This window comes from Nicotiana tomentosiformis, chromosome 8 (assembly GCF_000390325.3).
Source record: "Nicotiana tomentosiformis chromosome 8, ASM39032v3, whole genome shotgun sequence".
Classification (NCBI taxonomy): domain Eukaryota; kingdom Viridiplantae; phylum Streptophyta; class Magnoliopsida; order Solanales; family Solanaceae; genus Nicotiana; species Nicotiana tomentosiformis.
In genome coordinates, this window is record NC_090819.1 from 57,974,785 (window position 1) to 57,988,946 (window position 14,162).

General features: G+C 35.6%; 2 protein-coding genes across 2 annotated transcripts; one reads left to right on the forward strand and one right to left on the reverse strand.

The window, feature by feature from the left end:
* Positions 1–2,172: 2,172 nt before the first annotated feature.
* Positions 2,173–3,564, reverse strand: LOC104102295 (uncharacterized). The gene is made up of 3 exons (XM_009609980.3): positions 3,151–3,564; positions 3,019–3,063; positions 2,173–2,842 (listed from the first exon to the last, which is right to left on the reverse strand). The coding sequence occupies exons 1-3, from the start codon at positions 3,452–3,454 to the stop codon at positions 2,703–2,705; spliced, it is 489 nt and encodes a 162-aa protein (XP_009608275.1). The 5' UTR covers positions 3,455–3,564; the 3' UTR covers positions 2,173–2,702.
* A 5,689-nt stretch (positions 3,565–9,253) lies between these two features.
* On the forward strand, positions 9,254–9,697 carry LOC104102314 (uncharacterized). The gene is made up of 2 exons (XM_070183497.1): positions 9,254–9,375; positions 9,478–9,697. The coding sequence occupies exons 1-2, from the start codon at positions 9,254–9,256 to the stop codon at positions 9,695–9,697; spliced, it is 342 nt and encodes a 113-aa protein (XP_070039598.1).
* The last annotated feature ends 4,465 nt before the right edge of the window (positions 9,698–14,162 follow it).

Below are 14,162 nucleotides of genomic sequence, written 5' to 3' on the forward strand. Positions count from 1 at the left end.
AAGCATTTTATATACATGAATTTTACCAAAAAGTAAGTCGGAATACCTCGATTTAAAAATTTTTGAAATATGAAAATTTGATGATTTGGGGGCCGAAACGAGCAATAAATAAGATCCACTACACGACAACGCCTTAGATCCGGTGTTAACTTGCTACAATACGGAGAATATACACTTTTTATGGGACGGGTGGGCTCCAATGAATTTTTTTGCTTAAAAAATGGGGGGGGGGGGGGGGGCACTGGTTTGGGTTTCTGCTGATTTCTGATCGGGGAAGGAGATGGCCCGCTTTTTTAAGTAGGTATATCGCATATATTTATAGCGCCTCCTATATATACGCTATACCTCCCGCCAATTTTGAGTTCAAATATAGCGCGGTGAACGCTATATATAAAATGGTAGTCAATTTTGTTTTCCACCTATTTTTGTCGTTTGAGTCCAAAAGAATCACACTTTGGTTCCGGACGGACTCATGTTTAGCATGTATTATGTCATCATTTTAATATGAGAATAATGTCAACTCATAACACTTTTCCTGCAAAGTTTAAAGCTCGGTTTTAATTTACAATAATAGATTAATTTAGTCCTCAATTTAAAGGATTGCTTGAATTGACAATCAAGCAGTGAAAAATATACTAACAAATTTGGAAATTGGAACATAGGGAGCATGGATAGGTAATTTAAGGTGAGCAGAAACTTTTCGTCAATGAATAATAGGTAGATGGCAAAATTCCTTCATATCAGAATTTTAGTTGCTAAAAATCAAGCCTTCGACCAGACATCACATGTTGATTCTTCAATGCACCTAATATTGTCCTCATAAAATAGGGGAAAGTTACCAAACAAAGACGAAATCAAAGGACATGCTCATATATTTGAAAAATGGAAATAGGCTACCGCCCATTACGATATGGACATTGAAACTTTATGTAAATAAAAATTACAGAAGCAAATTCCTCCACCAGATGCTGAGAAATTAAGGGGTAGTTTGGTTGCCGGTTAGAGTTATACAGGTATTAGTTATACATATATTAGTTATGCAGGTACTAGTTATGTATGTATTAGTTATGCAGGAATAAGTAATGCGAGAATTAGTTATGTATGTATTAGTTATGCAAGGTTGAGTTATGTTGGGATTAGTTATGTATGAATTAGTTATACGGTAGTTATATAAGGATTAGTAATATAAATGTAATGTGAGTGTTATTTATTATTATCTTACTTTATTTTATTAAAATTGTTAGTATAGTTTAAATATATATTCTTAAACAAAAAAATACAAGTTTGAATAAAGGGTATTCTTGTCATTTTGTGTTTTAATACAAATATTACTAATACATGTATAAGTTATTCCACCTTCTACCCTGCATAAATAATACATAGATTCTCTCATAACTTATACATGTATTAGTTATGCGGAAAAGAAAAACATGAACCAAATATTGTATTAGCAATGCTACATTTATATGAAAAAGAGGAAAAAATAATCAAATATTGTATAACTTATGCTAGCTTCTACGTGGATATTATTTTTCTCCCATTTTTTAACAAAATAATGTATAAAGTTATCTTAATTTTAATACATGGATAACTCATCTCTAACCGGCTACCAAACTACCCTAAAGGTATTTATATTCTACTGTAGAAAAAAGAAAAAAAGAGCATTTATAATGGGAAAAGAGAAGTGTATTAAAGCATGAATATGACATCGGAAAGGTGAACCTGGGGGTGAGAAATAAAGAGAGAGAATCGAGAATTTAATGAGGGAGGAGGAGCCAATGGGGCATTTAGAATCTGAGTAAGTCTTTCCCAGCTGGCAATTCTAAACGAAACACGAGGCACTTGTAACGGTTACAACTTTCCAGCTGTTTCCCATTCACATCATCACTTCCCTCATTCATATCTGCTCTGCCACACTTTACCTTTCTTCCCTATCCATAACTACTGTACATCTTTTTGTATTTTTATTTTAATTATGTAAGTCTTTGAGAAAGAAGAGAAAGGTTTAAAAAAAACTGAGATTGGCTGAATTAGGTTCTAAACGTTGTTCATACATGAATTGTTATCCAACTTATACTTTGTAATTAAAAAAAAACACACACATAAATTCTAGCATAATGTTAGCAATAGCGATAGTGCAACATTGTGTTTCTAGTGTACACGCTACATCAGTAAAGTAATATTGCAGAATTTGATACCGATAATTGTTCTTATTCCTCAAACCAGACAACCAAGAACTGATTTAAATTCCTAAAGACTGACTAAATCTTACGCCCGATAAATGCCTAATTACTGGGAAAAACTGTCGGTTTCACCTAAAGACTTTTTCGTACAACACCATACGATTTTTTACATTTTCCTTTTTAGTTTTCAGCTCCAGCTCAGTAATTTCCATTTACGTGCCCCCAAAAACTTGGCCTGGCAGTGAATATTCTGTTTTTGGTACATCAAATAAAGTAAAATATTTACAAGAGTAGTAGTGCACACGCGGTTAAGTTTGTTCGGTAAACAGCCAAATGACCAATTAACCAAAACAAACGCGTGGTAAATACTTTCCAAGTAAAAAAGGGTAAAATTGGCAGAGGACCGAGTTACGCACGTGGGAGAGCTCCGCCGACGGAGAATTCGCCATGAATAGAGCGCTCTATCGAGTGATATATGATGAGAATAATAAAGGAGAGAGAGAACCACAAAACAGCGGCTTAAAAATCGACGAGTTTCCGGTGCAGCCGATGTTTTGGATCCTGTCTATCAATGATCTCTTGCAAGTTCCTTATGCTTCGGATCGCTAAAACATCGCCTTCTAACACTCTCTGCAACTCGTCATCAATATTTGCTGATTCTGCATACACATAACAAATAAGCACTCACTAGAGCAAACAAAATACTGTGAAAACACATCGAAATCGAATTTCTGAGTGAAAGTGATAAATACTTGAGTATAATGGAAATGAATCTGAAATATAAATTGAAAAACCAATTTCCAAAACGGAGAAACAGAATCTGCATTATATATACCTATAGGCTTGGCGAAGCCTTCAATTCCATGAAATTGAGCTAAATCTGAAAAGAAGCACAAAAGTCAGCAAAATAGATTAAAAAGAAGTTTCACGAGTTCGTTTTTCTCTGAATCACAGAAGTATAATGTACCTTTATCAGAAGGATTATGCGAGGAGAGATAGAGGATGAGGAAGCAGAGGAAAGTGAGAAGAGGAATGAGGTGAATATACTTCTCAGCTCTGGACAATGACTTATTAAGAGACTTGATTGACTTGCGTACTTGTTCATCTTCTAAGAGTGAAGGAGAGGCGGCTTGGTCCTTCATCAACATTATCTTCTGAGAGTCCGCCGCCGCCGTGACGACGGCGGAGGAGTCGTCCCTGCCGCCGACGATGATGACTCCATGTGGGTGGAGTAACTTGGATCCCGGTGAGCCCAGAGATTGTCTATGCATGTTGAGATATAAACGGCGATTGAGAAAGAGTAAGCTTAGAGGAGTGTTTGGTGGCTGCTTTGCTAGCTGCTCTGAGGTTGTATTTAGTCTGGGGATTTATTAGCAAATAAATACCATTAAACTTGAGGATACACCTTGTGCCAAATATATCAAATAAATTGTACTGCCTCCGTTTCAATTTAGATTAGGTAGTTAGATTCGGCACGTAATTTAAAAAAAAAAAAAAACTTTTAAAATTTGGGGTTTTAAAAGCTTAAAGAATAAAAGTTTTGTGGGGCCATGATATTTGTGTGGTTATAAAAGTTTCTCATTAAGGATAAAATAGATAAAATAAAAAGTTTAAAGTTGAATTATTTTCAAATTTAAAAATATATAATTTATTTTGGAACAGAATAAAAAGAAAAGTAGCTGATGTAATTTAAAAGATTGAGAGTACTAAACACCCGTAACTCTTACGACTCAGGTGCAAAAAAACCTCCTTGTTACAAAGACACTTTAATCCCTTATGTTTATAAAAATCCGACCCATATTTATTTTGGAATAGACCGACACATATTCATTTGTGTATATTTTTCATTATGCAAAGTACTAAATTTGTATGGCCAAATACATGTCCTTTAAATTTGGTTTCAGTTTCTATTTTGACACTTTAACTAAGGTCGGTATCTATTGAATACTTCAACTAATTTGAAAGTATACCTATTAAACACAAAGTATACAAAGTATGTCATGGCAAAAATAAGTGTTTCTAACTTTCTCAAAGCGAGTGAACTCATACCAAAATCATATTTTTGTCTTTTTTTAACTATTTGAAAACACATTTTTAAGCCGAAATGACCTCACCAACTCCACGACATAACACTGTGAACTACCGGTAGCGTGAACCCAAAACGCCATAACCATCAGCTTCAATTTCTCTGTCTTTCCTTACAAAAATCACAAACTATCTTCAATAATACAAAACACATACAACTGCACTACCAGCTTCACCAAAACTCGACAATCGTCTCACCTCACCTTCACCAAAAAAATCTCATACACAGAGAAAATCACCATTAACACAGAACAAAAACCTCTCATTCAAATTCTTCAATTTCGTCAAACATAAACAGAGGAATCAAAGGTACACACAACGATTTAAACAATTCACATCATTCCCCTCAATAAAAATCATTGGAACTTGAATTTTTCTTAAATTTCGATCAAAAAATAAGATTTTAAATTTTTGTTAACAAAAAAACTTAAATCGTAAAAAAATTAAAACCCATAAAGGAAAAGAAAAAAGAAAAAAAGAGAGGAAACTCCAAGAAATTTGAGAAAAGCTTGGGATATCCATTTACGTTCTCAAAGGGAAAGAGAACCATAGATTTGGGGAAAACATCAGTATATTTGAGTGAGTCCTCTTATCTTTCTGCCTCGTCCAAGTATCAAATCAGCATCATTTTTGGTGAAGACAGTGTCGATGGTAGCTACGGTCGAAAGTGATTGAGTAGTTTTTATCTGTACATAAGTGAGGATTGCCTGACAATGAATGATGAAGGATGAGGAACCGGGAAGAGGAGGGCTGAGAGACGATGGAACTACTTAGGTGGGGGAGGGAATTTTATGTGAAAATAAAATTTCTTTTTTTCTTAAGATTATTTGGACCCAAATGCGACGTGTCTTTGTCTCATTCGTCACTTTGCCACCTCATTCGCATGTGACTAACACACACTTATTTTTTTGACTGGCAGTAAGTGAGGTGTTTAATAGGTACACTTTCAAATAAGTTAGAATGTTCAATAGGTACCGGCCTTAATTAAAGTGTCAAAATGAAAACTGGAGCCAAGTTTAAGGGGTCGCACACGTATTTGACCAATTTGTATCGTTCATATAAAACTTTCATTTACAAAACTTTTTTTTTGAAAAGGGGATTAAATATATTTTGAAACGGATTTGCCCACGAGCCAACCAGTCCAACCCCTTGAACAAACGAGTTAACTTAAGCAAGACATTTAACCCCCCCCCCCCCCAAAAAAAAATGGCTAAAAAGTATCGGTCTTAAGTTGGCTAAAAAAATTCAAATCCAACACTACTCAACTAGCAAATTGAGTTAGGCAAAACCCATGAGTCAAGTCAATATTCAGGTAATTTACATGAATGGCCTTATAACGAGCTGACTTTAAATATTGTCCTCAATTCTGAATGTATTTAAAAAATAACTTCTCGATTCCCCTAGTTCTTCAGGGATATTTTTACCGGATAGATAGAGTTTATGTTATATTTACTCTACCTATAGTATTAATTGTACACAAACTCTACTCAATTGGTGTAATTTTGTTCATGTTCAATCGTTCAACAAACTATCATATTGACATAATTTTGTGTTATCTGCAATCGATATATCCGTTAAATTATTCATCAAAGTCTACCTGATTGGTATAATTTTTATCTGTTATTCAACAAAATATTCTTTGAATTCGTAATTCTAATTTTGATCAAACCATACCAATTATGCTCTAGATGATCTCAAATTTGAAGCAAAGCCTCCAAATACTAACACAAACTATCTCCAATCACCAATTTAATCAAATAACACCAAATCAAGAAGATCCACTTTGTCTTCTTCAATACTTTCTAAGGACCAACTATGAAATTTTTTGTTTTTTAGTAAATCATCAAATTAGTGTTTAAACTAAAAGTTTAAGCATAAAGAATTAAACTGAATCAATTTTAACAGTAATTAATTATTAACTTCGAATTTCGATCCTCAAACAAGGATTTTAAGCATCTAAAATTGAAGAATTATGATGTTCCTGATGATGATGATGAAGAAGAAGGAGGAGGAGGAGAAGAAGAAGAGATGGAGAAGAAGGAGCTGAAGGAGCAAAAAGACGGAGTTCATTTATTAAATACTGTCAATTACAAGGACATTCAACTACGATCAGTCTCGTCAGGGGACACGCCATGTAATTTTCTACAATATTCACGACTCTACTTATGAACATTATTGTTTACAAATAAAAAAAGTTTCTTAACTTAATATTCAACGAAAAGCATGCTGTTAGTTAGGTATATATTGTTCTATGTTCTGATAAACGAAATTTTAGATCTTCATTTCTAAAACTAAATCTTTGACCAATCACAAGCAAATGCGCATTATTGGAATTAGGAAGTACCCAGAGACCTATATCAAGAACATACTTCTTTATACCAATGCCCCTTTTTTTTAGCCATGCGTTTTGAGTTTTTTTCTAAAAAAAAAAAAAAAAAGGAGCTCTAGTACATTATCTATAAAGAATTTGTTGCATACTTTACTAGCTTATATAATAGGGCGTAATAAGAAGAATTACTTTCTAGAAAGCTTCGAGTTCCTTTCAATCATTTTGTTTATAAAATTGCTCTTATAGTGTTAAGTAATTGACTGGGCTTTAAACGAAAATGACCCTTTTCTTGCTTAAGGTGGAAGCTAAGGCTATTTTCAAAATTGAAATCAGCAAGTAAACTTTGCTTTCTTCACTTTTAAAATAAACATAATTGACGTCGTCATCTTTTGGATTATGAATTGGTCACTAGTATTTGCCTTATTTGCTGAATTGTTTATTTTTCAGTCTGACATTCGTATTCAAACAGCCCATAAGCTCAATCAATAATGAAAATTAGCAACACTTTACAAAGAGAAACCATATAAAAGAATAGCCATTGGTTTCATTTTCTAATTTTCATGTTTACTTTTGTACTATTAATTGTCAATATTGTTTTTGATGTTATTTGCGGTTAGGTACTTTTTAGAATTGGAAAATTGAAGATTTTAGTGTATGAATGAATGAACATTCATTGCAAATATATGCACCATCGTATATGTTGAGAAATATTTTATGATAAATATTAATTGATAACCCGGCAAAAAGCTAAAAAGAGACTCAATTACTATTATATGTTAAATTACACAGATAATGAAAAATTATTTGCACTATTAGGGGTCTTTTGTTTTGTAGGATAAAAGATAACATTCCAGGATAATATGCAAAATTATTTTATCCTGTGTTTAATTGAATTTTTTATTTTGGTATGAATAATCCCAAAATTTTCTATATCACAATCGTGGTAATATATTTCTAACACTCACAACGAAGGATAACAATCTCGAAATTACTAATACTAGGATAAAATATCGTAAATGACAAAGATGTCATTCTCCAAATCTCTTCTTCCAAAGTTCTTTTAAAAATTCAAGGTTAAAACTAAAAATAAAAGTTATCCCAATTTATATAGTATAAAACACAAGCACCCCTTTTCCATTCATTTTGTCTAAGAAAAAAAATCTCGACAGCTCAAGGCTGACAGGTACAACCCGCGTGCTTGCCTTCCGGCTCAACATTCTTGAAAAACAATCGAATCGAGGGTTCGGAGAAGCTTTCTATTTGAACGGAATTCCACAATTGCAGAAGCGGCGACGGGCACGGGAGGAAGAAACCTAAGAGAAGACGCTCGTTTCTTAGGTCCTTTTTTTAGTGCAACACAGGAAAGCGTCCTCTTTTTGTCATCCATGCAGCTTTCCAGATTTTGTATTGAACGCATGGCGTAGCTAGGACCTTCCAAATTCTGTTTGAGCCTATGTTCAAGCTAAACCCACCCCTATTTTACTAAGACTGGCGGTGAACTGACCGTACCCCAAACCGACACAGGTGAACAAGTAAAGTATACTAGGGCGCTTGAGAGAACCATGTCGAAAGACTTAAGTCGACTCAAGTGGAAATAATCATACTGCTTTCATACCTTATCTCAGGTTACCCCTTAGTGCGGGTATAGGGCACTTCGTTATCAGTGATTCGTTTAGCCGAGATTTGCACAAAAATACAGTCCAACGCATTTGCATTTTATGTATCCATATTTTTTCAATTTTCATCTCCACAGCTAATATATATTTTGGAACAATGTATATATATCTTTACAGTTTATACAATATTACATACTTATTATAAATAATATATCAACATTGTATAAAAGCATAACTAGTGTATAAAAGGTGTTTATATACAGTTTCATAATATTATATAAAACTATGTAATATTGTACAAAATAATACAAAAATTGACTTCTCTGACGAGTGCAAAATACAGCACGAAATTAATGCTCGCTGGTCAAAAATAGTATAATTTAACTATCGTCCCCTCATGGATTAGATTTAAATAATGTTCGAATAATTTCTAATTAACTGCTATCCAAGATGAATAATACTTTGATTGGAATGTTTATCAACTACAATTAACTACTAAAATTAAAGCAATTATCAATTGATCACGAAAAATAAGAATTGAGCAACACAAAAATATCAGTGGGAGAAGTAAGGGCCATTGACTAGACACGTGCAAGATAATTAACTCGGAATCCAATTCTTGAATTAGTTCACTTCTAAAATACTGTTGATTCTCACGAATTCACCAGATAATTAGATTACACTTGAAGTTAAGGTTCCTCTTTCGATTAAACTTTAAATTCCGGAAATAATCCAATTGAAGTACTTTGAACAACTGCTATAAATATAATTATAGTTTTTGTCTAAAGGGTAACTTCTCATGAATATTTTCCTATTTTCTAGTTCAATTAATAATTCAAGAGAAGCTAGCGAGGATTCCTCAGAAGAAGAAGATTAGTATAGCGTGTGTCTAGGAGACTAGATGGGTGGGATTTAAGGCTCGGGATGTAGACGGGTATAAGTTGTGGTACTCGGGAGTAGCGGGCAAGAACGGAGTAGGTATTTTGATTGATAGGGAGCTTAAGGAGCTTGTGGTAGAAGTGAGGAGGGTGAACGACAAGATGATGTCTATCAAGCTAGTCACTGGAGGGCTGACTGTCAATGTTATTAGTGCATACACACCCCAAACAGGCTTGGACGAGGAGGTCAAAAGGCACTTTTGGGAGGATTTGGATGAGGTTGTGTGAGGTATTCCCCACACAGAGAAGCTATTCATCGAAGGAGATTTCAACGGCCACATTGGGGCAGCCGCTGGGGGTTATGACGATGTGCATGTGGGCTTCAGTTTTGGAGATAGAAACATTGGTGGAACTTCATTGTTGGATTTTGCTACAGCTTTTGAGTTGGTGATAGCAAACTCAAGCTTCCAGAATAAGGAGGAGCATTTGGTCAACTTTCAGAGTTCGGTGGCCAAGACACAAATTGATTACCTACTCCTCAGGAAGAGTGATGATGGTCTATGCATTAATTGCAAGGTTATCCCGAGTGAGAACCTCATGACCTAGCATAGACTTTTGGTTATGGACTTAGAGATTAAGAGAAAGAGGAGGAAGAGGGCTAGGTGGGGCCAACCTAAGATCAAGTGGGGAGCCTTGACTAAGGACAAAGCCAAGGAGCTGAGGAAGAAGTTATTGGCTATGGGGGGTTGGAGGAGTAGTGGAAAAGCGAGTAGTATGTGGACTACGATGGCGTATTGCATTAGGGAAGCTGCTAGAGAAGTGTTACGGGCTATGAATGGGTATTTGGATGGCCACAAAGGGGACTGGTGGTGAAATGAAGAGGTCCAAGAAAAAGTTGAGGCCAAGAAGGCGACATATTTGAAGCAAGTAAAGAGCATATACGAGGTGTAGAAGAGCAAGAATAGGGAATGGTATAAGAAGTCTAGGAAAGAGGTGAAGCTTGCTGTTACGACGGCTAAGACTGCAACTTTTGGACATTTATTTGATGAACTTGGGTTAAAGGCGGGGGATAAGAAGCTATACAAGTTAGCCAAAGTGAGAGAGAGGAAGGCACATGATTTGGACCAAATGAAGTGCATAAAAGACGGAGAAGGTAAGGTATTGGTGGAGGAGGAAAATATTAGACGAAGATGGCAGACCTACTTCCACAAACTCTTGAATTAAGAGGGAGATAAGAACATTGTGCTAGGTGAATTGGAGCATTTTGAGAGTCGTCACAATTTTGGGTATTGTAGACACTTTAAGGTTGAGGAGGTTGAGGGGGCTATGCGTAAGATGAGAAGGGCAAGAACCACCAGGCTAAATGGCATCCCGATAGAATTTTGGAAGAATATGGGTAGGGAAGGCTTGGAGTGGCTTACCAGGTTGTTTAATATCATTTTTAGGACGAAAAAAATGCCTGAGGAGTGGACGTGGAGTACAATGATTCCATTGTACAGAAACAAGGGAGTTATCTATAATTGCAATAACTATAGGGGTAGCAAGTTGCTGAGTCACACTATGAAAGTATGGGAGAAGGTGGTAGAAATGAGGGCTAAGAAGAGTGTGTTTATTTTCGAGAACCAATTTGGATTCATGCCGGGCGATCGACTACGAAATCTATTCACCTCATTAGGAGATTGGTGGAACAATATAGGGAGAGGAAGAAAGATTTACATATTGTGTTTATTGACCTAGAGAAAGTGTATGACAAAGTCCCGAGGGAAGTCCTTTGAGATGTTTGGATCCTAGCGGTGTTCCTATTGCTTATACTAGGGTAATTAAGGACATGTATGAGGGAGCTAAGACCCGCATGAGTACTGTGGGAGGGGACTCAGAAAGTTCCCAATTCTGATGGGATTGCACCAGAGATTGACTCTTAGCCCATTTTTATTTGCTTTGATGATGGCCGTACTTATGCATCACATTCAAGGGGGAAGTGCCTTGGTGTATGTTATTTGCATACAATATTGTCCTGATTGATGAGATGCGGGGTGATGTTAATGCGAGGCTAGAGGTTTGGAGGCAGACTCTGGAGTCAAAAGGTTTCAAGTCTGGAAGGACCAAAATAGAGTACTTGGAGTCCAAGTTTGGTGACGGAAATCGTGATACAGACGTGGTAGTGTCACTTGACAACCAAGTTCTCCCCGAGAAAGAAAGTTTCAAATACCTAGGATCAGTAATCCAAGGGGATAGGGAGATTGGCGAGGATGTCACATATCATATTGGAGCAGGGTAGATAAAATTGAGATTCGTATTTGGTGTTTTATATGATAAGAATATGCCACATATACTTAAAGGTAAGTTTTACAAAGTGGTGGTTAGACCGACTATGTTATATGGGGTAGAGTGTTGGCCAGTTAAGAACTCTCATATCCAAAAGATGAAAGTAGCAGAGATGAGTATGCTAAAGTAGATGTGTGGGCATTCCAGGAGAGATAAGATTAGGAATGAAGTTATTTGGGATAAGGTGGGAGTGGCCCTCGTGGAAGAAAAGATGTGTGAAGTGAGGTTAAGATGGTACGAGTATGTGAAGAGGAGAGGCGTTGATGCCCCCGTGAGGAGTTGAGAGATTGGCTGTGGTGGACATGAGGAAAGGTAGAGGTAGACCTAAGAAGTATTGGGGTGAGGTGATTAGGTAGGACATGACAAAACTTCAGCTTACTGAGGACGTGGCCCTAGATAGGAGGGTGTGGAGGTCGAGGATTAGGGTAGTTGGGGGTAGTTAGGTGTATTCCTTTGTCATCCTAGTGGCAATAGTATTAGTCTTGTAGTCTTTTTTTTCTTTTTTTCCTTTTCGTGGAGTTATATTCCTACCTGTTATTTCTTTCGCTTCAGTTATTTTACTATATCGTTATTGTTTATATATTGATGTTGATACTGCTTATTGCTACTGCTCCTTTTTATTTTGTTCTTGAGCCGAGGATCTTCGGAAACAGACTCTCTACATCTACGGGGTAGGGGTAAGGTCTGCGTACACACTACCCTCCCTAGAACCAACTTGTGGGATTACAATGGATATATTTTTGTTATTGTTATTGTTGATCTTTTGATTACCTAGATGAATCACGAATTTAAATTAGAGCATGAGATGTAAATAAATTCAATATAAAACTTCTCTTTCAATTAAGCAAAATAATGAACAACCTCACAATATAGTTCAAAACTCAATCAATAAATTCAAATAATTATCATTAATCGAATCCCCAATCAATCATCAATACACCATGTCTATCAAAAACCTAAGGGAAAACTACTCCATAACAGTAGGAAAAATCATCACAGATAAAATTAATTAAGAAAATATGAATTCAATCCAAACGCGGGTATTAAGATGATGGAAGAATAATGAATTCTAGTGCCTTAGAGTCTCCAATGCTTTACCAATCTTTCGTAGGTCTAACGTCCTCTCAAAATCGTATTTTTGGTGTATTTATATCATATAAAAGTAGGTCCGGACGAACCTACCCTTTTCAAGCTGAAGTGGAAAAAATTTATCAGCGGAATTGCACAGGCGCGGCACGCCGTGCACCGTACCATGCGGCGCGCTAATGGACAAGTTCGGAGGGCATTGTTTTTGTCAGAAATCTTCAGTTGCACTGCCGCGCTGCATGCAATTTTCTTATAGTGGGATTTGTTTCTCACTTTTTGATATCCGGACTTGGTCCTCGACCCCTGAACTCGATCCCAGTTTAATTCATTGGGCTTTTACTCAGACTTCAAAGCTCCAAAATTTCTTCATAATTTGAAATCATCACCTACAAGGCATAAAACATGTAATAAGTGCAAATCATCATCGATTAAGCTCAAACACGAACAAAGTACAGTAACTAGAGTGCAAAATGCGGTTAGAACACGAGTTTCTAGCCTACAAGCATTCTCTCTATCAAATTTCAGCTTACGAAAATCCAAATACTTCATTTAAAATTGGTTTAAAATATCACCAAATGGATCTTAAAATCGAAGACGAGCTTCACCCAAACAAATTCACTAATATTAGTCAACACTCATTCGATTTTCTTCACCAATATACATCTTCCTCAAATTCATACAAAAAATCTCAAAAAAATAGAATAAGATACAAATCTCAGCTAAACCATATCAAACTTTAATCTTGAAGAGGTTTAACAAAAATTAAGAACCAATTTCGTCTTCTTCCAATTTCACCTATCCGATTCGCTCTCAAACAGTCGCAAACTAGTCTCAAGTGAACAAAATATCCAAATTAAATATTCCTGGGATATTATTAGCTAATTTCAACAACCCCCCACCCCCAACAAATCTCTAGATTGAAGCTTTCAGCTCAAGTCAAAATTTTGTCCTTGAGCACGATTCTTTCATAAATTTCAGATTTGAAAAGCTTCTAACTTTCCCAACCTAAGTTTTCATTTGGATATTAGAATCTTAACTTTACAAAAGACCTAAAAGAGGTGGTCAATGGAGTGGGGAGAAGAAGAAGAAGCATCGGTAAGATCTGTTCAGACGTAAAAATTTTGTTTCAAAATATGCTTAGTGTAAGGTAAGATCCGAAAATATGGGTTATAGTGTTGGGTGATATACAATATAAAAATGTTGCAAATATAAATTCAAGACATGATTTCCAGAGAAATTCTTTCTGATGTATTTTTCTTAATGCTTTGTATAGGTATATATACAGCTAGGACCTAGAAAAAGAATATTCCTATTTGTACATTTGCTTGAATCCTATTTGCTATTCTATAATAAACTAACTACCTACAAAGATAAATACAAAGAATATATACAGCTAGATACTAGATAAGGAGTCCTAGGTGTCCTACTAGAACCTTCCTGTGTGTTGCCAAATAGACGCTCACGATTTAATCCATCATAACCATGATGAAGGGTGGAGATTAACCAAATTTTAAAGATATACTCTATCATCGTAATGTCTGAAACAACCACTTTATGTCTGAGACTTCAGTTTTGTTTTCTCTTTACTCTTCTTCTCTATTTCATTGTTTTTAACAAGTTTGTATCTCTGCAAATCATCTCCATATTCTAATATATTTGA

What these genes read in the sequence shown, in the direction of transcription:
- LOC104102295 (XM_009609980.3), bottom strand. Translation starts at nt 3,454, where the DNA reads ATGCATAGACAATCTCTGGGCTCACCGGGATCCAAGTTACTCCACCCA. An exon ending in GCATAATCCTTCTGATAAAG is followed by an intron (nt 3,064 to 3,150) that starts GTACATTATACT and finishes GCTTCTTTTCAG; the next exon opens with ATTTAGCTCAATTTCATGGA. An exon ending in AGGCTTCGCCAAGCCTATAG is followed by an intron (nt 2,843 to 3,018) that starts GTATATATAATG and finishes ATGTGTATGCAG; the next exon opens with AATCAGCAAATATTGATGAC.
- LOC104102314 (XM_070183497.1), top strand. Translation starts at nt 9,254, where the DNA reads ATGATGTCTATCAAGCTAGTCACTGGAGGGCTGACTGTCAATGTTATT. An exon ending in GAGGATTTGGATGAGGTTGT is followed by an intron (nt 9,376 to 9,477) that starts GTGAGGTATTCC and finishes TGTGGGCTTCAG; the next exon opens with TTTTGGAGATAGAAACATTG.